This window comes from Osmerus mordax, chromosome 17 (assembly GCF_038355195.1).
Source record: "Osmerus mordax isolate fOsmMor3 chromosome 17, fOsmMor3.pri, whole genome shotgun sequence".
Classification (NCBI taxonomy): Eukaryota; Metazoa; Chordata; class Actinopteri; order Osmeriformes; family Osmeridae; genus Osmerus; species Osmerus mordax.
This window is the reverse complement of record NC_090066.1, coordinates 7,876,065-7,901,478: the sequence shown is the minus strand read 5'-3', so window position 1 is coordinate 7,901,478 and position 25,414 is coordinate 7,876,065. Positions and strand designations below refer to the sequence as shown.

Sequence of the window (25,414 nt, the reverse complement as noted above, 5' to 3'; positions counted from 1 at the left end):
TGTTTCGTTGTAAATGATTACCCAGCAAACGCACCTGTGCCTCATTTACTGATTAGAAACATGGGGTTGTCGCCATGATACTTCTGACACATCCGAACATTTCTAAATACATGATTTTGCTTCATGAAACGAAGTTTTTCTTCTTTGTGTTTGTGTCATTATCATCTGGTCAATAAGAACTAAAGAAAAAAACCCAGGCAAGAGCAGGCTATTTCAAAGTGTATATCTTTGTATCTGTGTTGAGCTACAGTGTAAGGAGGGCTGGCCAAGAGTTGTCATTCCCACAAATGTCTGTCTATACTCTGTTCATTCTCATAATTGTGGCACATGATCTCTGTTCATTAGATCTGGGTCTGCACTCTCCAACCCCGACATGGACTGCTCCGCCCAGCTAAGAAGGCACAACCCCGTGGACAGCATCTGCCGCAAGTTGCAGACCATCCAGCGGTACACCTCTGACTCGCCCTTCTACATCCCCAAGCTGAGCTCCAGTAGCTACGACAGCCCCCAGGCAGGCCTCAAGCAAAACCTGGAGTCCTTCCTGAAGAAGCGCACCGTCCGTGGAGAAGATGGCATAGACCGGAGCATGTTGACCCCCACGAGTTCCCCCAAGACCCCCCGGACGGCCCTCTGTCCGTCCACCCCCGCCATCCCTTCCACACCGGCTTCCACCATCCCCACCCCGACAAATGCCACCTTCACCATCACCAGCACCCTAGGGGAGAGGCGGGGGCAGGGCCAGGACCAGTTTAGGGGGTGGCAGAGGACATGCTCCACCCCGGCTACCCAGAGTGGCGAGTCCTACTTCAGTTTCTCCCAAGGAGGCCAGTTCACCCAGCCTGAGGGGATGGACAGAGAGAGAGAGGGGCACAGGAACTCCCCGCTCTCTCTCACACACTCCCAGGCGCACAGCACGCTGTCCTACAACCTGAACTTCTGCTCTGGAGAGTTGGCCAGCCCCCTGGAGTGTGAGCTGCCCTACCCAGCCCTGGTGGTCAAGAGGCTCTCCATGGGAGGAGATGGTAGGAAGGAAACCAGCAGTACGCCATATAAATACACACACACACACTACCTCACTCCCTCTTGCTCGAGTGATGGTCTGGATCAATAGTGAAGGTTTTAATTAAACTGCTTCCCCTGCTAAAATATGAAAGCTGTTTCGTGGCAAGAGATGATGAGCCTGAAGGGAGTCACTTGGGTCTCCAATGTGACGTCATCATGTACTCGGTATTGTGCCTATTTTTAGCATCTCTGTTCAAATGCTGGGGGGATGCAACTTGAGGATTGTTCTGTGTGGCCTCCAGGGAGGACTGAGAACAATGAGACACACTGTTTTCTTTCTTGTCATTCAACGTGAATGTACCTTAATGCTGTTTAAGACCCAGCTGCACATATAACGTGGGTTTGCTTGTGTTTGTGTAGGAAGTCTCTTTTCTGAGGCCAGGAAGGAGGCGATGGCTGAGGTCAGTCTCATCTGTGAAGAGGACCTGCTGGATACCATCTTCCACGCCTGTGATACCCAGCGTCGAGGTACACACACACACACACTCCATACATATAACTGTAAATATTCCAGGTCACTACTGTACCCTTAAAGCATGTGATTCCTGCCTGAAGTATTCCTTATGCTGTAAACTATAGTATCTGCCAGAGGGCGAAGTGTGGTTGTGTTTACGTCGTCTCCTCGTCTCTGGTTTTCCGCGTGTGACAGGGAAGGTGTATGTGTCCCGTATCGTGGACTACCTGCGGCACACCACCAGCCGGGGCTCAGAGGACAGCGGCCTGGACGACCTGTGCAACATGCTGGACCCCGAGCACAAAAACGTGTCCATCGACCTGGACACCTACCACGCCGTCATGAAGGAGTGGATAGACGACTGCCGCAACAGCGGGTAACGGGAACATCAACGCTAACGCATCTTGCGACCTTTTAACCTTTCACCCTAACCACGGTCAGCTCTGTGATATACTGAAGCAGGAAGTTGAAATCCGACTGGGCTGATTGATCTCCCTACCCTGACCCATTTAAGCTGTGGAAATGGAACGGGGCTGATATGAGACATCTAGGAGGCGCTAGAGCTCTTTCTCTAATCCATCCACTTGGCTGAGGTACAAGAGAGTGTCCTGAACCTAGACCACACATAAGACTGGAATCTGTTCAAATGATGTTCAGTGCTCTGTCCAACAACCAGGGCTAGGCCACAACGGCTGCTTGGAAGTTCATCAAATTTCTTTTAACGTGTACACAATCTCTGTTAGAAAGAGAGAAGTTAGGGGCAAGGGGGGAGAAGGACAAACTATATCTGGCATCTAGTGTTCTAGTTAAAGAGCCGCTTGTCTTTTTCGAGCCGGGCTGGTCCAACACCAGACCCTGTGATGTGTGTGTTGTGGTTTCTCCCAGCCTCAGTAGCCTGTGGCGGTGTGTGTGACGCTGCTCCCCGCTCTCTCCTCCACAGGGACGAGTCAGCCGAGGAGCTCACTCAGGACTCAGTCAGACTCAAGGAAAGTCTAGCAGGTGAGACCTTCAGTGTGTGTGTCTGTCTGTATGCATGTGTGTGTATCTTAACATGAGATCTGCTGTCACAAGACAAATTACTGCCAACATTTGCTGCCATGGTTTCATCCAAATGACAGCAGGGCTATGGATAAGAGAGGGTGAGAGGGGTATCCAGGGTAATGATTTCCTGGCTGAGTGTTTCTGTGTGTGTCTGGGCTGCAGCTAAGAGGTCTGTGCTGCTAAACATGACCTCTGGAAGTCTGGAGGCGTTTGGAGGCGAGGCGTCACGGGGAGACCTGTGAGTAGTGCGAGTGCTTGTGCTTTTTTCCTAAAAGGAAGCAAGTGTGTGTGTGTGTTTGTCTGGCATTTACGTGTTTTATATCTGTTTGTGTGCATGTAAGCCTGACTGCTCATTGGTTTGCTGTTTCTGTGTGTCCTGAACGTGTGTGTGTGTGTGTGTGTGTGTGTGTCCACAGGGAGACGTCAGACCTGGTGTACTGTGTGGCAGACCTCCAGTTCAGCAACCAGAAGCTGCAGCAGGATGTCCGCAAGCTGAAGCAAGCCATGGAGGCCATGGAGGACACCAACCTGAGACTGGCCGAGGAGAACGAGCAGCTCCGCAGCCAGGCCAAGATGTACACACACACACACACACTCACTCTCTCACTCACACACACACACACACACACACACACTCACTCACTCACTCACTCACTCACTCACTCACTCACTCACTCACACACACACACACATGCAGACTGGCATCGCCTCTCTCTCTCATCATACGTTACACAAACACGAGCCCGCACACAGTCCAGGTGTGAGCCCCTCTTGTCTCCCGTGCCCCCAGGGGTCACCAGCTGGCTCAGAAGGAGAAGCTGCTGAAGGAGGAGGTGGAGGAGATGAAGATGACCCTGAGCTGTACGGAGGAGGGCCGCGCCCGCGCCTCGGCACACAGCAAACACATGGTGAGACTCTGGCCCCGATTAGACCCAGCTGACACCAGGAGACCAGACAGCAGAATCTCTGACAATGTATTCATTCAAATAGTAGTATCTTATGTACCTACGATGCCCAAATGTGTATATACTGTTTATTTTATATCCATATCTGGGATGTGAAACAGCTCGTACCCTGTGTTTCTACACACACAGGAACGAGAGAACCAGTCCCTCATCGCCAAGATTGCCTCTCTGCAGGAGGAGGTAGAGTGCATACACACGCACACGCACACTCACACACACACACACACACACACGCTCGCCACACAGAGCGTACCTTGTTATTTCTCCTCTCCAAAGTCAGATGGAACCTGCTCATCTTTAATCACTTTCATCATCCATTTGAGATCCTCTCCAGAGAGTCGTATTCTTGGAGCTGTTGTTTGGTGGCATTACCAGAAAACCAGCTTGATGTCATGGTAACCTTCCACTACCTCCTCCTCAGAACATCAAGGTCACCATGGAGATGGATGACCTTCAGAAGAGGATGATGGAGCTGTGTGACCTTAACGCAGAGCTACAGGTGGGTCCACACTCCACAGAGTGTGTGTTTGTGTGTGTCTGGCAGTTGGGTCGCGGTCCTAAGTTGACACATTCTCCCATCACCAGGTGCAGATCCACTCCTACGATGGCGTTGTGAACGAGAAGGATTCTCTTCTACTTGAGGTCAGGAAACTGAAATGACTGATGAGTCTAAAGTGAAGATGTATGTCTGTTTCTGGCCATGTAAGTGCTGTTATGTGTCCTGTAATGTGTTTTCTCTCCTTCTCAGAGGAGTAGTCAAATAAAGGAGCTGAGGGCTGCTTTGGAGGAGTACTCTTCAGTCACAGAGGTGTGTGTGTCAGTGTGTCAGAACCTCCAGTTCTGCCCACCTGCCAAGTCACTCTCTCCTCTCCGGTCGTGTATTCGATTTACTGATTTAATGGAGTGAGCTCACCTTGATCAAAGCTGACGTTGAAACGTTGTGTGTTTGTGTGGCAGCTTCTGCGTGCAGACAAGAGCAAGCTGGCGAGCCACATGCACCTGATGCAGCCCGACATGTCGTCTCCGTGAGTCCTCACTCTGACGCTTGTCTTCCCTGGAGGCGTGACGGACTTCCTACATGGAGGCTGTGTCTAGCAGAGTTTGACCCTCCTCTTCTGCCCCTCCCTCTCCCTCCCTCCCTCTGCAGGGTGGGGCTGTCCCTCTCAGTGGCCTACAGGTTGAACCAGATTACCTCAGGCTCTCTCCAGACAGAACTGGCCCTGGCCCAGAATCCTATTGAGGTCAGCATCCACCCACCCACCCAACACACACACAAACACACCACTCCCTCTCCTCTCCACTCATGTTCCCCCTGTTATATCCCCCTCGTTTGTTCCATCCTGTCCCTCTCCTTCACTCGGTCTCCTCTCCTAACTCCCGCTCTCATCTCACACTCATCCTCTCAGTCCTCCCACACATGTGAACCATCCCCCTCATCCTCCACTTCCCAGTACACATCCTCTGGCGTCATCCAGAGCCACTACACACTGATGATGTTCGGATTCGAGTTAACACTCCCACGCTACCTCGAGTAGCTTCTTACTGCAACACAAAACAAAAAAAATAAACAAACAAATATTGCTCTTGGACCCAAGTAACTAATTCTAAGAACTCAAGTCTAAAAAATAAAACAATTTACAATATAAAATGTGTGTGTGTGTGTATGTATATATATATATATATATATATATATATATATATATATATATATATATATATATATATATATATATATATATATATATATATATATATATATATATATATATATATATATATATATATATATATATATATATATATATATATATATATATATATATATATATATATATATATAAATTCATCACATACACAAGGCTTCTGACTCACCCTCCCTGGCCCCGTTTCTCCCACCAGGGGGCAGAGCGTCTGTCGTCCAACCTGAGTTTCGTGTCTCCAATGGACGAGACCCTGGACAAGGAAGTGCTGCTTCTCTTTCAGGGCCCCTCCCCTGAGCACATGTCCCAGGAGTTCAAGAACATCATCACCAAACTGGTACCTGGATATCTGGAAAAGATGTCTGAAAATCCTCTTAGAAAGCTGTGTTTTGGAACTGGCGAGAGGCCAGTCAATTGTATTGTATTAGAGCCTGTTGTTCTTGTGGTTGTCTCCAGAAAAGAGAATTTGATGAGGAGGGTGTCTCAGTCCTGGTGACACTCAGGGGTCTCCTGGACCAGCATGGAGGGACAGAGGCCTGTGACCCGCGCCTACAGGTGAGATGAGTAAAACACACACACATATAGATGGGCACATACAGGTGCACACACAGTGGAGGATGTAGAGGAGAGTAGGCAGTGTTTTGGTTGCTTTTTGCCCTTCTCTCTCTCGCTCTCGCTCTCGCGCTCGCTCGCCTTCTGATAGTTACATAAGATGGCCACTCTTGACTCTCCACAGCTCCCTTACCTAGAATGTTGCATAACTCTCTCTTTTTCCTCACACACTCTCTCACGCGCACGCACTCATTCAGTACTGACCAGTTAGTGTACTGTAGCGTGAACACATACAGGCATCCAACCCCCTTATCTTTGTTTCCCTCTCCAGCCCTCCCTCACAGCTTTGTACAACCCTGCATTCATTGTCACGTCCAGTCGTACAACAGAATAAACATTATCTGAGCGAGCCTGCTTATTGGTTCAGCTAAGGTTCTACCCACAACCTCCTATAATATCCTGTACCTATTGGCACTGAACTCTGCTTTCAGTCACTCTAAATCCGCCTATATCCCCGTGTTTCAGCAGACCACAACAACAAGCCAGTTGTTTGCAGAATACTGTTGGTCATGTCCAGGTGACTGACGCCCCGGTCTGGGCCTCCAGGAAGAAGCTAACTCTCTGGCCCTTCTCTCCCCACAGACGGTGCAGTGTGAGCTGGATGCGAGGAGGACAGAGTGGGCCCTGAGCCTGGAGCAACTGGACCAGTACACCGACTCCCTGGAGAAGGAGCTGATCAAGATGGCCAGCAACATGAGGCGCTCACGCACAGAGATCCTGCACCTTTCTGTCCGGTTAGTGTGTGTGTGTGTGTGTTCAAGTACGGGTTGTGGATAAGAGAGAGGCCTAATTAGTGTATCAGCCAGTGGAACGGTTTGGAAGAAAGGGAGGGAGATGGAGAGGGAGAAGGAGGAGGAGAAGGGAAGGTGCTGTAAAGAGCTCTGAGTTTATCCAGCCTAGTGTCTCACAGAAGGAGGGACCTGGATCAGCTGGTCTGCTGTGTTGAGGTCCACCCCATTCCGACTGACCCGCGACCCTGGCTATTGGACTCAGACCCAGTATGGACTTAATTTAACACGTGCGTGTGTGTGTGCTTGCCCGTGTGCACCTGCCTGTGTGTGTGTGTGTGTGTGTGTGTGTGTTGGTGTTCAGGGAAGTGTAACCAGCTCCAGATAAAAGGGAGAGGGGCTGTGCTATCAGGGCAGTGTGGGAGAGCGGTGCGGGCTGACCAGCTGTGTGTGCTGTGTGTGAGAGACTAGCAGGACAGGAGATAGACACTGCTCACACTGGGCCAGAGCATGGGGCACTGCCTGGGCCTACGGATTGGGTACAGTATGTTATTGATCTTCCTGTCCAGCTGGCTGAGAACTTGGGTGTGTGTGTGTGGATCTGGGATATTGCTGGTGTGTTCCTCCTGACTGACAACCTGTGTGTGTGTGTGCTCACAGCGTTCAGGAGCAGGAGAACCAGAAGCAGCAGCTGAAGGAGGAGCTGGAGCAGCTGAAGGAGGAGCTGGAGCAGCTGAAGACCCCTCAGGACAGCAGGGAGGCCAGCTGCCAGACCCCCGTCGACGGAGAAGAGGTGAGGGGGGAGCCAGGAGGAGGAGAGCGATGGCAGGGGGAGGTGGGGGATGAAAAGGAGGGGATGAAGACGTCCAGTAGAAGATGAGGATGGAGGTGGGGGCGGGGGGGGGGGGGGGGGGGGGGTAAATGGCTAAAATAAAATAAAATGTGATCTCCTGCTATGAAAGAGTAACAGGTGTGTGGCAAAGGATGAGGTCAGGGAGGATTAGAGAGAGAGAGCAGTGTACATAGAGCGGGCAGTAGAGCTGCATAGTGCAACACTGTAACTCCAGAAAACATCTCAACACAGATGGACAGGCTGTTTGATGGAGACACTAGAGGACTGAGTGTTTGTGTGGGCGGCTGCATTGGACGCACTCGCCACAATCACACACACACACACTTTCTCATCAGTCAAACACATGCACGCGCACACGCTCTCCCACACATTACACACATACTCAGAAACATTATTTTAGGCGCAACCGTCAACATTATCTTCTCTGAGAACAGCTCTCCAGTTACTAGTACTTCTCCCAGCTCTCCGTTTGACGCTCTCACTGAACCTATCAGCGTGACCGCATTCGGGAGCAACTGAAGGGATTGGTCAGTATTTTCCAGTGGTATTGACTGGCTCCTCTGTGTGCAGCTGGGGGAGGATCTGGACTGGGACGAGGAGTTTGCCCTCCAGGACTTCCTGAGGGCCGAGGTGGACGAGCGTTACCGGGACTACCGGCCCGAGGGCCCCAGGGGGACGAGGCCACCAGGGGACCTGCTGGCGGACCAACCAGGGGAGGAGGGGGAGGAGCGTTGGACGGTGGTAGGAGGGGAGGGATCAGAGGTCCAGGAGGAGCCCAGGGGGCTCTCACCCCCACCGAGAGGCACTCCGCCTGGGCAGAGCACAGAGGGAGAGGAGGCTGGTGAGTGGGGCACAAAGCATACTCTTTTGATCTTTTGGTGTTGGTTGTGGTGAGATGGATTTGGAGGATTTTTCGATCTGAATCCTTTTTGAGGATCTCGGTTCTCCTCAGTTATGGGCTCAGGTGGCTTCGCGTTGTGTCCTTGCGTTCGCTTTTCCCAGGTTTCTGGAGTTGCCTGACTCTTGGCTGAACTGTAGAGGTTAGCAGGTTCAACAGTATGTGTATGTTTGTGTGGATTATCTTTCTGTAATCCCTGGAGTCACAGAGAACTCAGCCAACCTTGAAGCACTAGCTCTGCCCCTGACACACCCAGCCTTCTATGGATGTCTTATCCAGGGGCTCCTAAGGGCCCATTCTTTAGTGTGGTGGGTGTGTGTGTGTCTTAAACTTACTTTAGTGTGTCCCTGTACTTCGAGTGACTGTGTAAGGCCTGCTAGGTCCTTCTATGGCCAGGTGTCGGAGTAGTCTAAACCCAGGAGAGGAGTGCAGTAATCCTGCTTCATTCCTCAGTGTGCCTGACTGGCTGCCAGCCTCACAGACAGACAGACAGACAGACTGGCAGGCTGTGGTCACGGCTGTCCCCCCCCTCCCCCTTCTTGGAGGTGTAACCTCTCACCCCTCGTCGCTGAAACAGCTCTAATATGGTCAAAGGTAGACCTCTGTGATGTCACCCGCCTGCTGCCACTGGCAGGCTGGGTCACCGAGATGATCCCAGCACTCATTTGTTTTTTTCTTTTTTCCCCTCGCGTTCTTTTCCTCTCCATGACTTTCTCCGTCGGTCTGTCTCTCTCTCTTTCTCTCTCAGAAACAGCAGCATTACCGGAGCCTGATCTGAAGAACAACAGTGAATCTCTACAGGTAGATGGCACAACTTACGAGTCTGTGTACTGTACATGCTGTACTCAGGCCTGCTGCAACGGTGATCTTAAGTGAACAGAAACTTAACCTTTCCAAAAACTCAATGAAGCTATACACCAGAAAATGTTTGGATGATCTTTTTAGGTGTGGTGTGTTTCAAGGAAGGCAGTTGTTGCTCTTGTGGTGCTTGAGCTCTGAGAATAACTTTATGCAATAATAGTTTCAATAGTCATCGTTGTGTGAGTGAGACTGTGACCAGCCGACACCTTGATGATGACAGCTTTATAACATATGCTCCTTCCTGCTAGAAGCTGCCTTATGCGCTGGTCTAGGACCAGTCAAACCTCTCTAAACACTAACTTAGGCCAGCTCAAGGGGAAACTTCAAACTGGCTGCAGATCAGTGAGTGAGTGGATGTCACACTGCAGCTTCCTGTGCAGTGGCCGTGGCAAGCTGAAAACAGGAAACTGTTGAACCCACTGGAGGAAACCCCCCCCCCCCCCCCCTTCTGAGTGGATAGCAAGACCACGGACGAGTACATTTCAGAATACGGACACACGTGCACTGTCACACCCTGAACCACAAACTTTACTTTCATCCCTCCCTTTAATTCCCTCCCCCATACACATACCGCCCATCAGGACTCGCACAAGCTCTCTTTCTCCATCTCTCTCTTTCTCAATCTCTCACGCATTTGACTAGCAAATCCTCCCTGCCAGTAGTCCCCCATCAGACCGAAGCATCCGTCCCAGCAGGCTCTGTGCTAGGCTAGACAGGCGTCCTTATATAGACTGCAAGCTCCAGGTCTCTCACCTCTCATAGCAGGACTTGAAATGGTCTTGATGCCTGTCCTACCCAGGCCTGCTCACCACACCACAGCCTGACTTACTGGACAGTCTCACACACAGTAGCGTGTGGGTTGAGATGGGCTATTTATGCATTGTTTACATGGTCTCTCTGGTGTAAGGTCACTTGTCCCTGTGTGTGTGTTCATCCGTTGAGTCATTCCATCACTGCCATCATCTGTTCTGCTTCAGGAGGCCAAACTCCCAGAGTGCACTGGGCTCTCGGACGCCCACCCGCAGGCTGTCGGCAGTGATGGTCTCCATCCACCCTCCCACACAGGTGCCGGTGGTAAGACGTGTCTCTCTCTCTCTGCCTCTCTCTCCCCCTCTCTGCCTCTCTCTGCCTCTTGTTCTGATGCTTTTCTCTCTCTCTCTCCCTCTCTCTCTTTTTTTTCTTATCTCTATATCTTTTTTCACACTCCTCCCACTCTACCTGTTAATAAAGACTCTTCACCCTCACAGTGACTCATCATGCCCTGACATGCACGTTCTATTCAGAGATCTCAGTGCCACTCACGGCAGTAGTTTAGTGAGCTGGTGTCTGCTCTCCTTCCCACAACGGGGATCCAAGTGTGTGTGTGTGTGTGTGTGCTTGTTCCCAGTGTCATCGCAACAGCCCCTGATGGCTCCTTCCCTCCACTCTGCAGATGCAGTGACCTTGGACTCTGCCACGCCCCCTCCCGAGGTCCCAGCCCAGGATCCGAGCTCTTCGTCACCAGACCAAGACCGAACGCTCACCCCTGGACACAGCCCCCCTGGACACAGCCCCCCTGGCCCTGTGGAGATGGTATCTCCGAGCTGCACCTCACCTGTGCTGGATGAAACCACGTATATAACTGGGAGGTGAGAACAAGTGTGTGTGTCAGGGATCATTTTTTTTTTGTTGACAATTGTCCGTGACTCATGACTAGTCATAACACCCAAGTGATTTGAAGCTGAAAACGGGTCTTACTGAGAGCATTGTTTAACTTCCATAGACTTTTGTCTCTCTTTCTAATCTAATTTGCAAGTCAAAGACATGTATTTTTTTTTTCTTGATGCCAAAGGGGTGTGTGTGTGTGTGTGTGTGTGTGTGTGTGTGTGTGTGTGTGTGTGTGTGTGTGTGTGTGTGTGTGTGTGAGTGTGAGAGGGGTATTGGCACCACTTCAGCTGTGTTTTGCATACCCATAATGCACCTGTGCTTTGGCTGTTGCATCCAGCCAGTCTCTGTCATAGTCAGTGACCTCAGCTGCTTCCTTAGAAAGAGAGAACTACACAGAGTGACACAGAGAGAGTGAGAGAGATTCCCCGAAACTGCGTATTTCCAATCCAGACCCACTAACTCTTGCTTTGACCTCTGACCTTTTGCCCCGGTGTCAGCTCCCAGCCTCCAGGCGCCAGCGAGGACGGAAGAGGAGAGGGAGGAGGGGAGGACACGACGGCAGGCAGCATGAGCAACATCAAGGTTGGTACAGAGGAAGTCGTTTACAGCAGAGATGAGAACTCCCTTCATAGTTATCGGTTTCTGTGGCACCATTTCCTCACTGCTTCACTTCCCTGTTCTCTCTTTCTCTCTCTTTCTCTCTCTTTATCTCTTCCTTTTTCTCTGTCCCTCTCTCTCTCTCTCACACTCTCTGTCTCTCTATGTCTGTGTTGTGCTGCCCCTCGTTCCTTGAGCGGGGCTGTGAGTTAGGGAAGGGGTAATGCTTTGGAGTGCTTGTGGGATGGACAGGGAGGGTTGGTCTACGCAGAGAGCCTGAGAGGGAGTGTGCTTCCTGGGCATGGAGGGAGGGGGGTAGGCAAGGGCCAGCTGAGGGCGGATCCACATGGGCTCCTACCCATGTAGGCATAGAGCTGAAGCTGGGAGGAACAGCCACACTGCGGTACAAGTTAGCAAACGTGGGCAAGTATACTGTTACCCATATCTAGAATGAGGAACTTCTCCTAACTCGGCATGCAGTTTCTAGATCTTTTGTGTGTAATTGTTTGTTTATGCAATGTGGTTTTATGGGGGCGTTGCGAGTGCTGGTTATTACGTCTAATCTGAACCTCTCGTCTCTGGAGAGTTCTGGCAGGACGAGCATGCGTGTGTTGTTCTGTTGTTATCACACTCTCCTGCTTGGTTGTAGAACAGCAGGGTGCCACCCCGGTGGGATCTAGTTTCAGAGAGAACCTCAGAGCGACAGAGAGAAAAGGGGAGAAAGAGAGAGGGAGAGATGCCTGGGGTAGAGGAACGGGTGGGTGTGTACAGTCTCCCCCCCCCGTGTGCTGAGGCGCTATAGTGGGAGAATGAATTGACAGGTATTAACCACAATGCCATTCACCTTGGAGCCCCTCCCCATGTGTCTCACCACTGCTGTGTTGCTTTACAAAACATATATCTACTCTTGACTCCGTCTCTTCTACGAGTTCAAGCTCTGGCTGGTGCTCTACAGGACTGACTGTCCCCGACTCTGTGACACTGTGACTGGGAGCCATTAGCCTCTATCGAGCACTCTCGGCTCTTACCTAGTGTGTGTGTGTGTTGTGCCGCCCCCACCACTTAGCACCCTGCCGGTGTTGCCATGTTCTCCACACTTCGCTCGGCGCAAAACACGAACGCGCTCTGCGTGTCCACACACACACACACACACACACACACACACACACACACAGACAGCTGCAGGAATCTCTAGCAAGCAGCACATTATATAAGAACTGAGCATTCTCCATCCTGTCCAAGCTTAGATATCATTTCACTGCTCAGATGCCATGGGACAGGTACGCCATGCATGGCTTGTGTTTGTGTTTGTGTGTGTGTGTGTGTGTGTGTGCGCGCATGTCACTTTTTTAATCTTTAACTACTTCCTCTGTTGACAGACTAAAGAATGTCTGTCACAAGGCCAGTTGTATGTTTCTCACCTCTGTGTGTCTCACTCCCTCAGAGGCTGAGCCAGGACCAGCTGCCAGAGAGAGTCATTGCGGAGGACAGGTGAGTTGTGTGTGTGTGTGTTTGACTTGAGGTCAGACATACTGAAGCACTGTTGTGGTTATACTTATCTCTGCCCTGCATGTAGTGAGTGAAGACGAGAAGATTTGTATTTTCTTTTTCGACAAGGATTTTCTTTGGATCTATAGAGAATATTTTTTGCATGTTTGTGGGTCATTTTAATGTTATTGTTCATCGTTTGTCTTTTGCTGTAATGTGTGTGTGTTTGTGTTCCAGCACTAGCCTGCTCCCTGTACTAGAAGAGGAGGAGGAGGGTATGCATGAGTCCGCTCAGGTGCCAACAGTGAACGTAGACATGGCAGGTAAGAGGAAGCCTTGCTCTGTGTATGGCACAAGATGCTGACCTTTCCAGATTTCCCAGAAGGCTGATCTAGATAGATAGATGGGTACAGCAAGTCGTTTACTTCCTCTCTCAGGAACAGACAGGCTGACGGGAGAAGGGGCTGCTTCGCTCTCTGACGAAAACTCCCCCCAGACTGTTGTTGGACAGACCATCTCAGACACCAACCAATCTGAGGGCAGAGCTGAAGGCATAGCCTCTGACCCCAGCCAATCGGAGGACTCTCCTGCTCTGCAGGAACCCCAGGGAGCCAAAAAGTTAAAAAAGGAACTGGTGAGAACTATTTCTTATCCTTCAGTTGTGCCCTTGTATTCTTCATGTTGCGCATTCAATTCCACATCACCCTGTACTCGTAAGGGAACATGACAAGGTCTGACATCACCAGCAGACTGTGCAATGATTGGGACATCACTGCACAGTCAGACTGGATGACTTGAGGAAACCCAAAAAATGTTGTCTTTCCAGCCTTGTGAGTGTCAGCCAAAGGGAATATAATAATCAAACAGGGAAATGCATTTCACAGATCAGTCAGAGATCAGTCAGTCAGTAGAACTGAGCTTAGTTTACCAAAAGGTCATTCCAAGGCTATACTCTCACGTATCTAGAATGTTCAAATGCTGGAATAAGGATAAACGATAGGATCCTGAAGATGGCAAGCGTGTTTGCGAGTGACGCTGAGGACGGCGTGGACCAGGAGGGCGGAGAGAGGCGGGGGAAGCCCGAGACTCTGGTGTCCTCCGGTGGAGGCAACCCCGAGGTGTGTGAGTCCCTCCGCGGTTCTGTGCGGGTCGCGGAGAGCCTAACCCTCGTCCTGGCCCTGCAGGAGCTGTCCCGCAGCATGGTGGTGACCGAGGGACACAAGCCTCCCGAGGACCTGAGCGAAGCCAGCGGCGCCACGGAGAAGGACGGTGAGTTTACGCCTCTTGCGCTCTCGCCCCCGAGGGCGAATGGGGCTCACCCATATCTCGACAGACACGTGGGAGAAGATTTGTGTGTTGACTCATAGTCAAAGTAGTCGGAGTTCAGCCACAACAGTGCACGCGTAACCACAACACTCACACCCACCACAGCACCTTCTGACACACAAATTCAACTGGATTATGTGATCTACATTCACAAATGATTCCAAAATGTTTTGACTGTGTTTTACAGCCGAGACCTCTGTGATTTCTGAGGACAACAGTGAGTCCATGAGAGAGGAGAGGAACAGGTATGAGCAACTCGCCTCTCACTGCCACGTTTCCATGGAATCGTTTTATCTCCACAGTGATCTGGTGCCGTACACCGTGAGCACTCAAGAGCTTGTGTTTTTTTTTTTTTTTCTTCTTCTCATTACAGTCTGTCTCAAAATGAGAAGGAGATTGAGGTATGCTGCCCCTTTCTATATTTGTTTTGAAGTTTATTTGGCCACCATACTGTATGTTCACTGTTAGACACGGGAGCATCAGTGTGTGTAGTTAGCAATCGTACAGTTTGATATTTAGAGCTATGTTTCACAGGATCTCTCCGGACCAAAGAGATGATACATACTAGGAAACACAAACTGACAGGTTGTACTCCTTCATGGTGAAATGTAAAATGATTGTGTGTGTGTGTGTGCGCTCTTTCCTGTGCTCCGCGTCCTCCCACCAGACTGAGTTCCAGCGTTTGTCTCTGGGCTTCAAGTGTGACGTGTTCACCCTGGAGAAGAGGCTCCGTCTGGAGGAGCGATCACGTGACCTGGCCGAGGACAACGTCCGCAGGGAGGTGTCCAGCTGCCAGGGCCTGTTACAGGTCAGTACTCACCCTGACCCTGTTATAGGGCAGTGCCCAACCCTGACCCCCTGGTCAGACTAGTCAAAGCATAGCCTCCACGCCTCTGCTATAGTGTGTCTGCATCTGCTGCCCCCCCCCCCCAGGCCCTCATCCCTCTCTGTGAGGATGACAACCAGTCTATGGAGATCATCCAGAGGCTGCAGAAGAACCTGGACATCCTCATCCAGTCCATGACCAGGGTGTCCAGTCGCTCGGAGATGCTTGGAGCCATACACCAGGTGTGTGTGTGACGTCTGTGGGTGTGAAGTGTGTGACCTAGCTCTTCCTCACCGTGTGTGTGTGACCCCCCTCCCCCCCCCCCGCCAGGAGAGTCGTATAGGGAAGGCTGTGGAGGTGATGATCCAGCACGTGGAGAACCTGAGGAGGATGTACACTAAAGAACACACTGAGCTGCTGGAGCTCCGAGAGACCATGATGCAGAACGAGAGGTCATTTGGATCCCACTCCGACAGAGGTCAGGAACAGGCGCGCGCGCGCGCGCGCGCACACACACACACACACACACACATTCACAAAGTTCACATGGACATCCCACACAAACATACACACCCCTGTGCAGTAAACATACTCTTCCTTGGTGGACTTTTTGACTGTCTCCCCCTCTCTCTGACAATTGTTTCCTTCCTCTTCTCAGATGACTTCCGAGGCAAGAAGCAGACAGGATCCCAGTTCTACAAGGTCAGCTAAGGCCCTGTGGCGTGGTGTGACTGTACTGCAGAAGTCTGGGTTCACCTGAGGCGCCCGCCTGTATGGTTCTAATGCCGTGTTCTCCCTCCCGCAGTCCTCGTCTCGAAGAGTTAGCATAGCGGCTATCCCCCGCTCCAGTGGAGCACACTATGACATGGTGAGACAGGCTATCCCTTCCTCTCATCCATCCGACCTAAAGAGCATCAGAGTCCTAGTTTTTCTCCCGTGCTCTGGTCCCAGGTCAGATGTCAACCCTCTCTGTAACCATCCGTGCATGACTTTTGTGTCTCTTTGCAGCCCAAAGCACTAGACATCTCCGAGACGGATGCAGAGAGATTAACCAGGAGATCCCCCTGGTAGGTTGTGTGTGACTTACGATGCAGCTCCTTGTAACATGTGTTGGGTCTGTGTTCAACTTGGTTACTAAGAGAGATGGTGTGTTACAGACTGAAGTGATGGTGGTGGTGTATTGTGTGTGTGTGTGTGTGACGTGGTTGCAGGAATGTGACAGGAAAGGGTGCAGCACGGCCCCCTCTAAAGCGTTTTGTCAGCTCAGGGGCCTGGGCCGAGGTTGATGAGCCCACGCTCATGATGAAGGGGTAAGGGTTGCTGTGTGTGTGTGTGTGTGTCCCCGTGTGTGTCACACACTAAGGGCCAGTTTCCATGACACATGTTCAAGCTCATTTAGAATGAAACTGGACTCTCAAAGAATTTGCACACATTTTTGTTTATTCAGTCCGGGAACCTGGTCTTAAATATCAGACACTTTGCATGACTTGCTGTGATAACATACTCGGAGAATGTAGGCGTTTGTATGATAAGGCCTGTGTTTTGTATGTTCACCTTCCATTAAAAATAATCAATCGAATGTGATGAAACCGTGAGAGATGCATGTTCCAACTGTGTTTTGTGGTATCAGTATTTGTGTTTATCTTTGTTTGTGTGTGTGTGTGTGTCGGAACCGCGCACACTCGCAGGTCGCCCTTTGACACGGACTCTCCTTCTGAGGAGGAGCACAGGGGGAGCTCTGAGAGGAAGTCCAGTCTCACTGAACTGGGCAACAAACTCACCTCCTTGATAATGCCCAAGTTCAAGACGTTAGTGAACACATCTCTCCGCCTCTCTCAGCGCCGCTTGCTTCTCGCCTCTAGGGGGCACTACTCCCCACGCTAGGTAGGCCACGTGGGCCGTGTCTGAATACTCTTCTTCAGCACATCCTTCCTCCCTACCCGACTGCGGAGGTGCCTGATCTAACAGGGCTGGATGGGCCACAGTGTGATGGGGGAGAGCTTGCTTAGGCCAGTCCTGATTATGTTAGATCGGTGTTGTCCTCAGGGAAGGATGTGCTGATGAAGTATCCAAACAGGGCTGCGGTATCTGCTCCCCGGGTCAAGCTGCTGTGGGGCAGCTAGAGAGCTCACCTAACGTGACCTGGATGCACTCTTTCAAACCAGGAAGTCTTTTTTTTAGCACTCTGCCGCCGCCACCGCCGTGGGTGTGATTGTGACTGGGTTGGTCAAGTTCTTTCTGCTTGAGCTCCTCAAGCTCTCCTGAACGTTCCTCTCTTGCTCTTCTCCCCTCCCCTCCAGCAGACATGAGGAGATGTTCTTGATGCTGTAAGTGTGAGAGGAGAGGAGGGAGAGCTGACATTCTAACCCAGGCATCATAAAGTCCAGACCACACTGACGAGGCCTCAGTATGTCTCGATCTGTCCTCTCCCACTCATCTAACACACCGCAGCGCTCTCTGCAGAAGGCTGCTACTGAGCGCGCTTCGTCGGAACGCTGCTGTAATGCTGTGTGCTTGAATCTGTGTGCTTGAGCAATGAATGAACCAATCAGCTCCTATGGAATCCAGTTTGCTTCAGCTAACTATGGGGTTGCTAACTTCGACTGAGCTCTTTCTCGTGCATGAGATTGGCAAAACGTAAAATTAATTATGTTTCGCCAATTATCCATGTGATGGTGGCCTGCCCTGAAGACTATGGTTATCTTCATGCTATAATCATTGATGTTCAATTATCAAAAATCTTTGATTCTTCATTGATGCATCATTTGGAATGATGCCTTTTGTGCTTTGCTTGTATCCAGTACATGGTCATTAACACCAGGGTATTCAAAACTAGTTTTGAATCCTGTCTTGTCTGAAGCCCTGACATTCTTTTCTACATTTGTCATGTCACCACCTATACATACACTTTATATTTCCTTTCTCAACCCTACCCTCTCTCTCTCTCTTTCTCTCTCTCTCTCTTTCTCTCTCTCTCTCTTTCTCTCCTTCCAGCCCCAATCCAGCCTCCACCCCCAACATGACTGAGCAGGCAGCGTCCTCCCCGTTCCTGGGCCCCACCTCCAGGCCGGCGGTGGCCAGGACCAGCCGGGGCGTGTGGCTGTGGCTGGCCCTGGTGGTGGTCCTAGCTGCCCTGCTGGCTCTGCTGGCCAGCCTGGTGATGCAGCCGGCCGTGGACGCAGCTCCCGTGGGGACAGGGGACTCCTGGATGACCATCCAGCAGCTCCTGTGGCCCTACACTGGGCTCAGGCACAACGGACAGCCCCCGGTGTAGCCCTGGGGGCCCGGAGGTCACACCTGCCGTCACTCTGGGAGGCGACAGAACGACGGAGTGACTACCTGACCTCGGGGGACGACGCTAAGAAAGCCTCGTGATCACGTTTGTTAGACTAGTCAGTGTGTGAAGACCAAGCCAACCACTTAGTGTGTTTACCGGGCCATCCAGATTCTGACCACAGCCCATTGTTCTTTATGGTGCTTCAGGGGACACTATGGGACACAATTAAACACAGATGGGGATGCCCATTGGCCAATTTGCATATGTCACGTCAAGGGCTTGAGCATTGAACTGACCAATCAGGTTACGGACCCTCAAGCACATGCTTTTCACTCTTTGGAGGACCAGCCTGGAAGACAGGATTCTGCCATTTTAGCTTTTTAAACACATTTCAGCTTTACTGAGACTAATGTGGCACTTGGGGTTGCAAGAATGGGCAGCCCATCAGAAAGGTTTTAAATAAATACATTCAGTAGTAACAATCACTTTTTTTATGACTTTAATAAACTGGCTTGGTAATCAAACTGCAATTTTAAAAGTTCTTGGGAGGTTATAAACGTTAATTTATCATTTTAGTGTTTAACTGCATTAGATTGTGTGATAAAATGTGAATACCTAAAAATTATTTTGTTATATTCAATGTTTGTTTCATTCTCACATTTTTATTTGACTTGCTATGTTGTGTTCATCACTTATAATATTCATACACTTTTGTATGTTCCAAAGAGGGTGACTGAATCTTTGCACAAATAAAGTAACAGATTCCATGAAATAACTCATGTTTCAATTTCATTTAGAAGGGCTCTCATCTAATTGGAACAGTCTAGTGTAAGACTCCTTCCAGTTAATGACATGTTTGGCTTGTCCTCCAATATAGTGAAACTGTATAACTGTGTTATACAGTTTACTCTGTCTTACAGAGCCAGCTTCCAGACCCACTTCAAATACCACTTATAAATGCAAATGATTGCGTGCCCTTGATTTACCCCCGTACAAGGAAGTCCGTATTACCCTCACAGAAAGAGAGGACTTGAATGCAAATCAAATGCACCTTTTAATAATAATGATTTCCATGCATGCGAGCGAGGTCATGAGTAGGTGAGTGGTCGTGCTGCACACAGCAGCTGCTGCACGGTGTCGACAAACTGGTAGTGGGACTTCCTGGTTCTGTCCAGGCCTGCAGGGCTGGTGTATTCTCTGAGCATGTGCAGGAAGGTGGAGTGGAACTCGCTGCCGGGGTGGAGCTCTGTGGAGAAGGCCTCACTACTTTCCTTTATCCTCAGCCTCTGGCTCCTCTGGGCCCCCAGCAGATACACACTCCATGCTTCCTCCTCCACGGGGCCAGCTCCCAGGTGCTCACACACCTGGAGGAGGAGGGGGGGGGGGGGGAGATATGAGAAGAGCCTCGCAGGTGTATTTCCTCTTTTTAATCTTCAAATCAGATTTGTTTGGGTTTCCTGTGAAATGCTGGCACGAGGGCCAAACAATGTATCAATTGATCTGGTCGAAAACAATTATTTTCTGTTTCCTTCTTCCTGGTTAAAGGTTAGCGTTCCTCTCTGGGGTTATACAGTACACACAGCTACTTCCTTGTGTGTGTGAGCCTGCATGTGTTTACCTGCAGGACCAGATGGTCCTGTCCACACTGTGCGTTCCACTGGCTCCAGGAGAAAGCGAAGGTGGAGGACATCAGAGCCATCTGCTCGTACACAGCATGCTCCATCAGGGGGTCCTGGAGACCGGACACAACCACACCATCGACTAGAGCTTTCCCGTTGAAGGAAATCATTCAAGAGCTACTCTGTGGTTGTGTGGGGCATGTACTTCAGACAGTCAACACACGTGTATACCCAGGCTCACAGCGGAAAACCATAGAAAAGGAAAACTACGCTGTACAACTAGACACGTCTCGATGCATCTCGACGTCGCGTCGGCACTCACGGAGCTCACCTTTGCGCTGATGCTGACGTACTTGTCAGAGTGCTCGTTGACGAACACGTTGACCCCGGCGTTGACCATGGCTTTCTGCAGGTCTGAGAAACTCTTCCATACACCCAGGATATGATTCAGGCCTGTGTCCTGCTCTGACTGCAGCATACACTGGTTGCCCTGCCAGAGTTACACACACACCTATATGACCTCCTGCTCTTCTGGCCTTTTTATGTGTGGGATTTATGTATGTGTGTGTGTGTGTGTCCTTGCCTTGACGATGATGCTGACTTCAATGAGGGCTCCGGTGATGGTGAGCTGGGCGGAGTCCCGGTCCAGTGGCCGCAGCTCCCAGCCCTGGAAGGGCATGTTGGCGTACGTGTCCTGCAGCAGGGTGACGGGGCAGAACGACTCCATCTTGAAGGAGATCCTCCTCTCTGCGGCGTCGTACGACACCTCACTAATGCTGTCCGTGGTCCAGTGCTGACCTAGAGAGGACAGTTGGGACTGTCAACGTTGATGTAGGTGGGCATCGTGACCCAGACATTGTGTTGGACCACAGAGGGCAACATCCTTTCCACTCGGTCTCACCATGGGGGTCCCAGCAAGCCACTTGGGGGTCTTCCAGGAAGAGGACGGAGTCCGGCAGGGTGATGGTCAGCCCCACGGGGGGGCTGGTGTGAAGCGTGCTGTCCTCCATCCTGCTGGTGGCTGAGCCGGAGCCCTGGATCTGGACGTGCTCCGTGGGGTACTGGAACTCCAGCAAGCCCGTCTCCAAAATCTAAGACAAAAGAGAGAAAGAGATGGAAGCAAATGTTACTCTCGCTAACTGGCTGCTAGCTAGATATAACTAGATTTTTTCGGGTTATCATACTGAAAAAATACGACACTGTAACACAATACGGTCAACGAAGTCTTCTTTTTATGAAAGTGCATCATTATCTGTGGCCTCTCAGAAGAGAGGAAGTCTACTTCTCTGATTGGGGTCTTGTTGCCCCACCTTTCTCATCTCCCAGTCGTTCAGCTGCTGGGCTTGGGGCGGGAGGCAGAACACGTTGCAGTAGAACACCCCCCCCAGGGGCGTGTACTGCTGCAGGTCCACCCCACAATCCCTGTCAGAGCTGTCAATCACAAGCTCCACAGGTGTGGGGCTGGAGTCACCCTCTCCTGCTAAAACAGGGAGTGGGGGAAGCTGATGTTAGAATAGGTGTAGCCATTGTATTGACTTGGGGAGTCCATTCATCTCAACAGACACATTGTATCTACCTGTGGCCTTGTGAATGTTTCACCCATATAGATATTCAGGAATCCCCAGGTAAGAGAGACTAACCTGGGATAGCTCCCTCCATCTGTATCTCCACCTCTCCTTCCACGCTCCCTGTTTTCATAGTACTCTTCCTGTCCTCCTTCACAGAGAGCACACTCACCGCACTCTGGGACACACACGCACACAACACAGTTACCTCCTTGGTATGGACGGATACGTTTAAAGTAACTGACCAGAGTTCATCCGACCATCTCACCTTCCTTCCCTCCGATCCTCTGACAGACTGCACCTCGTCCTCTGTCCCTCCTCCATGGTGGGCACTCTCCCTCCCCTCCCCCTCCGCCCCTGTCTCTCCCTCTTCCACGACTGGGGTCTCTTGGCGCTCCTCCCCTCCCACCAGGGACCTGGAGCTGGGGGTCTGGGCCCTCAGGCGGGCTTGCCGGGCCAGGGGAGACAGGTGGTCGTAGTGGGTGTGCAGGATCCTCACAGCGATGTCGCTCACAGCCAGCTGCTTAGGCAGCTCAAAGCCTATGTTCACTTCCTCAAAGTGGTACCCTTTAAACCTGCAGGCACAAGAGAGAGTGGGGAGAGAGAGAGGGGGAGAGAGAGAGAGAGAGAGAGAGAGAGAGAGAGAGAGAGAGAGAGAGAGAGAGAGAGAGAGAGAGAGAGAGAGAGAGAGAGAGAGAGAGAGAGAGAGAGAGAGAGAGAGAGAGGGACGGAGAAGAGAGCGAGGGATTTCGCTGCTCAGACTAGGCGGTTTCAAACAGAAACAAGTGAGTAGAAGGTGGAAAAGTACCTTGGGTTCTTGTTGAGATTGGCCCACAGACACAGAGTGGTGTTGTTCCCCTGGACAACAGTCTGCATGTTTCCTGTCTCAATGTCAGAGTGAGCCTTAGCCCACTGCAACCAGGGAAGAGCGTATCAGAACCAATTCACATGCAGCATTTACTCTCAAATACGGCCTATCGGTGTCTCCAGTCTTGAAGGAGCTCTCCTGGCTGGGGTTGTTGTTTCTACCTTAAGTATCTCCTCCGTGGTGAGGAGGTGTTTGGCGTGGATGAGGTTCTGGAGGGAGAGCAGGGTCTCCTGGTACCTCTGGGCCTCCGCGAGGTTGGGATGGTCTCCCAGGAGAGCGTCCAGCTCCTCAGTCAGCTGAGAGGAAGGCCAGCACACAGCATGGTGATCCCCGAGCACAACACACACAGTTCTGCTGGGTCACCCCCCACTTGAAACACGACGGCAGAATCCGAATTGTATGCTCTCGAGTGAACTCACTGACCCTGAGAGCGAGGTCACAGCACTTCAAAACCTTTTCGATCTGGATTTCTTGGTCTTCTATCCACAGGTTGATGAAGGTGTTGATCTCCTGCTGGACTGCTGGATCTGGGCTGCCATCACAGAGCATGTACCTGTCCCACTACGGAGATGGAAATGTTTTTTAAGACAGCAGACTAATTGGCAAAGTTAAGCTAGGCCCTAAATATTTAGTATCCACTGCCTGGAATGAAATGTGTGATCACACACTTTAGCTTTCTCTCTGGAGTCCGTTTCCTGTTTAGTGACTGCAGTGTGGTTCTCCTCCAGTAGATGGCGCAGTTCATTCAGCTCGTCATCTCTCCGTTCAGAATCCTGTCCCAGTGACAGAACATAGATGGATTGGATGGATTGCTTGATATACAAGGGCCTATGAAGCCATCATAAATCACAATCCTAATACAGGACCGTGATACTTTCATAGCGATGCTCTGCATTATAAACTAGCATTTGGATGTTGTGTAAAAACACTCACCTTCTGCTCCAGTCTCTGCTGCTCCTCCTGCTCCTCCCGCTCTCTCTCCCGCCTCTCCATCTCCTCTCGCTCGGCCAGCACCCGAGCTTCCTCTGTGACCACCAACAACAGAGGTAAAGACCCATTTTAGAACCAAACATGCAAAGTTGAGTGTGCAAGACAATCCTCCGTTTTCCTTCTAGGTTGACGGCTACCTTCCTCTTTCTTCCTCTTTTCATCCTCCTCCTTCTGCAGTCGTTCCTTATCGGCCTTGCTGACTTTGCCGCCCTTCTTTTTAGCCGACTAGGAATTAAAGGAACGGTTCTGTGATTTAGATATGCTGGGATTGTGCTGGTCATGCATGCACAGACAGCACACTATTCACATGAATGCCTAATTCTCTTCAGATGAACCACAGGAGATTGAGAGTGGAAAGTAACAAACATTTCTGGCAGAGATTTCACTACTGTACTCTGTGACTAAGGAACTTTCAGTACTGTTGCTAAATCATTCATGAACTTTAAGGGTATATAATAATAACCTAGGTCTACTGCTATAGATAAGTAAATCATACCATTGCATCTTTGGGGGGCTTACATTTAGAGAGAGGGGACAGGATTTAGCTCTACAGTAAGTCAAATGAAATCAAACACTTGCTGAAGCAAGAGACACAACTTGATACACAATAACACATACAATCAGGTAGGCATAGCAGTATATTAGTTTAACATCAATTCGTTATTCAATTTCCCAATGACAAACACCAAACAAACAGTATGTTATGTAGCACAAGAATATTATGTAACCAATGTTTACAAAACGTAGCCTACCATCTTCAAAAACCAGTGGAAAGACAACTCTTATTGTGTCTAATTTACCATGGTAACACAAACGCAAGCGCAGTTTGTTTGTTTTTATTTGCGACAGCGCCAAATGACTTACGGCATTGCCATGAACTCTGATTCACTGGCACAACTCGAAGGGCAAATTTCTATAACTCGTGTGTCTTTGTCTTATTCAAGAACAGGTGTGTAGCGGGTTGTATATTATGTCATTTGTGTTCCTTTGAATACAACAGATGTCCGATGTACAGCATTTGGGGGTTTCTTTCGGTTTCGTTGCATAGGTTTCAGAGCAGGAGTAGTCAAGTTAGCACTAGCTTGCTAACGATACAGTATTGTAACTAGGCTAGCTTGTGCCAGAGACTCCTTCTCGATTGCTATTTCGAGTTAAGCTCCACGCCATGGCCAACCCTTTGCGGGGTGAAGTTATCAAACTTTACAAGAACGTAAGTAGGATCGCTAAATACAAATGTAGGCTAGAATGTCTAACTCTGACAGCTAATAATATTAGCTAGCTTTCTAATATGTTGCTGCCTGCACATTCAGTATGTGATTGCACAGTTCAACTTTACAAACCTATGTAATGTCTCTCTGTCACAGCTTCTATATCTGGGGAGAGAATATCCCAAAGGATCCGTGTACTTCAGAGAGCGCCTGAAGAATGCCTTCATGAAGAACAAGGATGTGACAGATCCTGAGAAGATCAGGAAGCTGGTGGACCGTGGCGAGTTTGTCATCAAGGAACTGGAGGCTTTGTATTTTTTGAGAAAGTACAGGGCCATGAAACAAAGATACTATGAGCCTGAACACTAAGAAACAGACTGTTTGAAAGTATTTCATGAAACATCTACTTGCAGAGTAAATGCCTGTCCAAGGAAAAGAAGCCAATCCCAGTCTTTCCAAACAGCTTGAGCAGGTAACCTTGCAAGGCAATCATTTTATACATGAGTGCTACAGAACAGACGTAATAATGGATTTAATCTCAGCCACTAAATGCCTATAATTTGTATTCTGTATGTTCAGACATGTCAAATCTATTCGCTGTTTAATGTATTTGATGTTGGACATTTTTTGAAGATAATATTTCAAATGAAAGTATTTATTTGAAATATAAAAATACACAATGATTTCTCTCTGTTGTAATAAACAAATACAATTTTACAGAATGTTGTCAAGTAAAAAAATTGTGGGACATCGGTGTCCTTATGCTCATAACTTGAGGAAGATATTAGTCTTGGGTGTTTTTTAGATTGTTCTGGAACACAGTGTAACA

At 50.0% G+C, this 25,414-nt stretch overlaps 3 protein-coding genes across 3 annotated transcripts; 2 read left to right on the top strand and 1 right to left on the bottom strand.

Moving 5' to 3' along the window:
• The first annotated feature begins 373 nt into the window (after positions 1-373).
• On the top strand, positions 374-19,094 carry lrmp (lymphoid-restricted membrane protein). The gene is made up of 35 exons (XM_067255001.1): positions 374-1,022; positions 1,423-1,530; positions 1,712-1,892; positions 2,457-2,515; positions 2,720-2,795; positions 2,974-3,132; positions 3,348-3,465; positions 3,652-3,702; positions 3,944-4,021; positions 4,108-4,164; positions 4,271-4,330; positions 4,480-4,547; positions 4,670-4,769; positions 5,419-5,559; positions 5,679-5,777; positions 6,417-6,568; positions 7,223-7,355; positions 7,986-8,256; positions 10,607-10,802; positions 11,319-11,403; positions 12,863-12,909; positions 13,144-13,229; positions 13,344-13,575; positions 13,895-14,175; positions 14,420-14,477; positions 14,606-14,633; positions 14,900-15,040; positions 15,166-15,300; positions 15,389-15,536; positions 15,717-15,760; positions 15,864-15,926; positions 16,067-16,125; positions 16,270-16,368; positions 16,747-16,866; positions 18,053-19,094. Exons 1-35 carry the CDS (start codon positions 374-376, stop codon positions 18,330-18,332), a joined length of 4,662 nt encoding a protein of 1,553 aa, XP_067111102.1. The 3' UTR covers positions 18,333-19,094.
• Positions 19,095-19,423: 329 nt separating this feature from the next.
• dnai7 (dynein axonemal intermediate chain 7) lies at positions 19,424-23,402 on the bottom strand. Its single transcript, XM_067254631.1, has 13 exons — positions 23,321-23,402; positions 23,056-23,160; positions 22,811-22,948; positions 22,549-22,683; positions 22,328-22,431; positions 21,788-22,094; positions 21,595-21,697; positions 21,265-21,434; positions 20,856-21,045; positions 20,538-20,752; positions 20,286-20,444; positions 19,954-20,067; positions 19,424-19,699 (listed from the first exon to the last, which is right to left on the bottom strand). The coding sequence occupies exons 1-13, from the start codon at positions 23,378-23,380 to the stop codon at positions 19,424-19,426; spliced, it is 2,076 nt and encodes a 691-aa protein (XP_067110732.1). The 5' UTR covers positions 23,381-23,402.
• Positions 23,403-24,239: 837 nt separating this feature from the next.
• On the top strand, positions 24,240-25,298 carry lyrm5a (LYR motif containing 5a). Its single transcript, XM_067254418.1, has 2 exons — positions 24,240-24,587; positions 24,742-25,298. Exons 1-2 carry the CDS (start codon positions 24,543-24,545, stop codon positions 24,952-24,954), a joined length of 258 nt encoding a protein of 85 aa, XP_067110519.1. The 5' UTR covers positions 24,240-24,542; the 3' UTR covers positions 24,955-25,298.
• Positions 25,299-25,414: the final 116 nt, after the last annotated feature.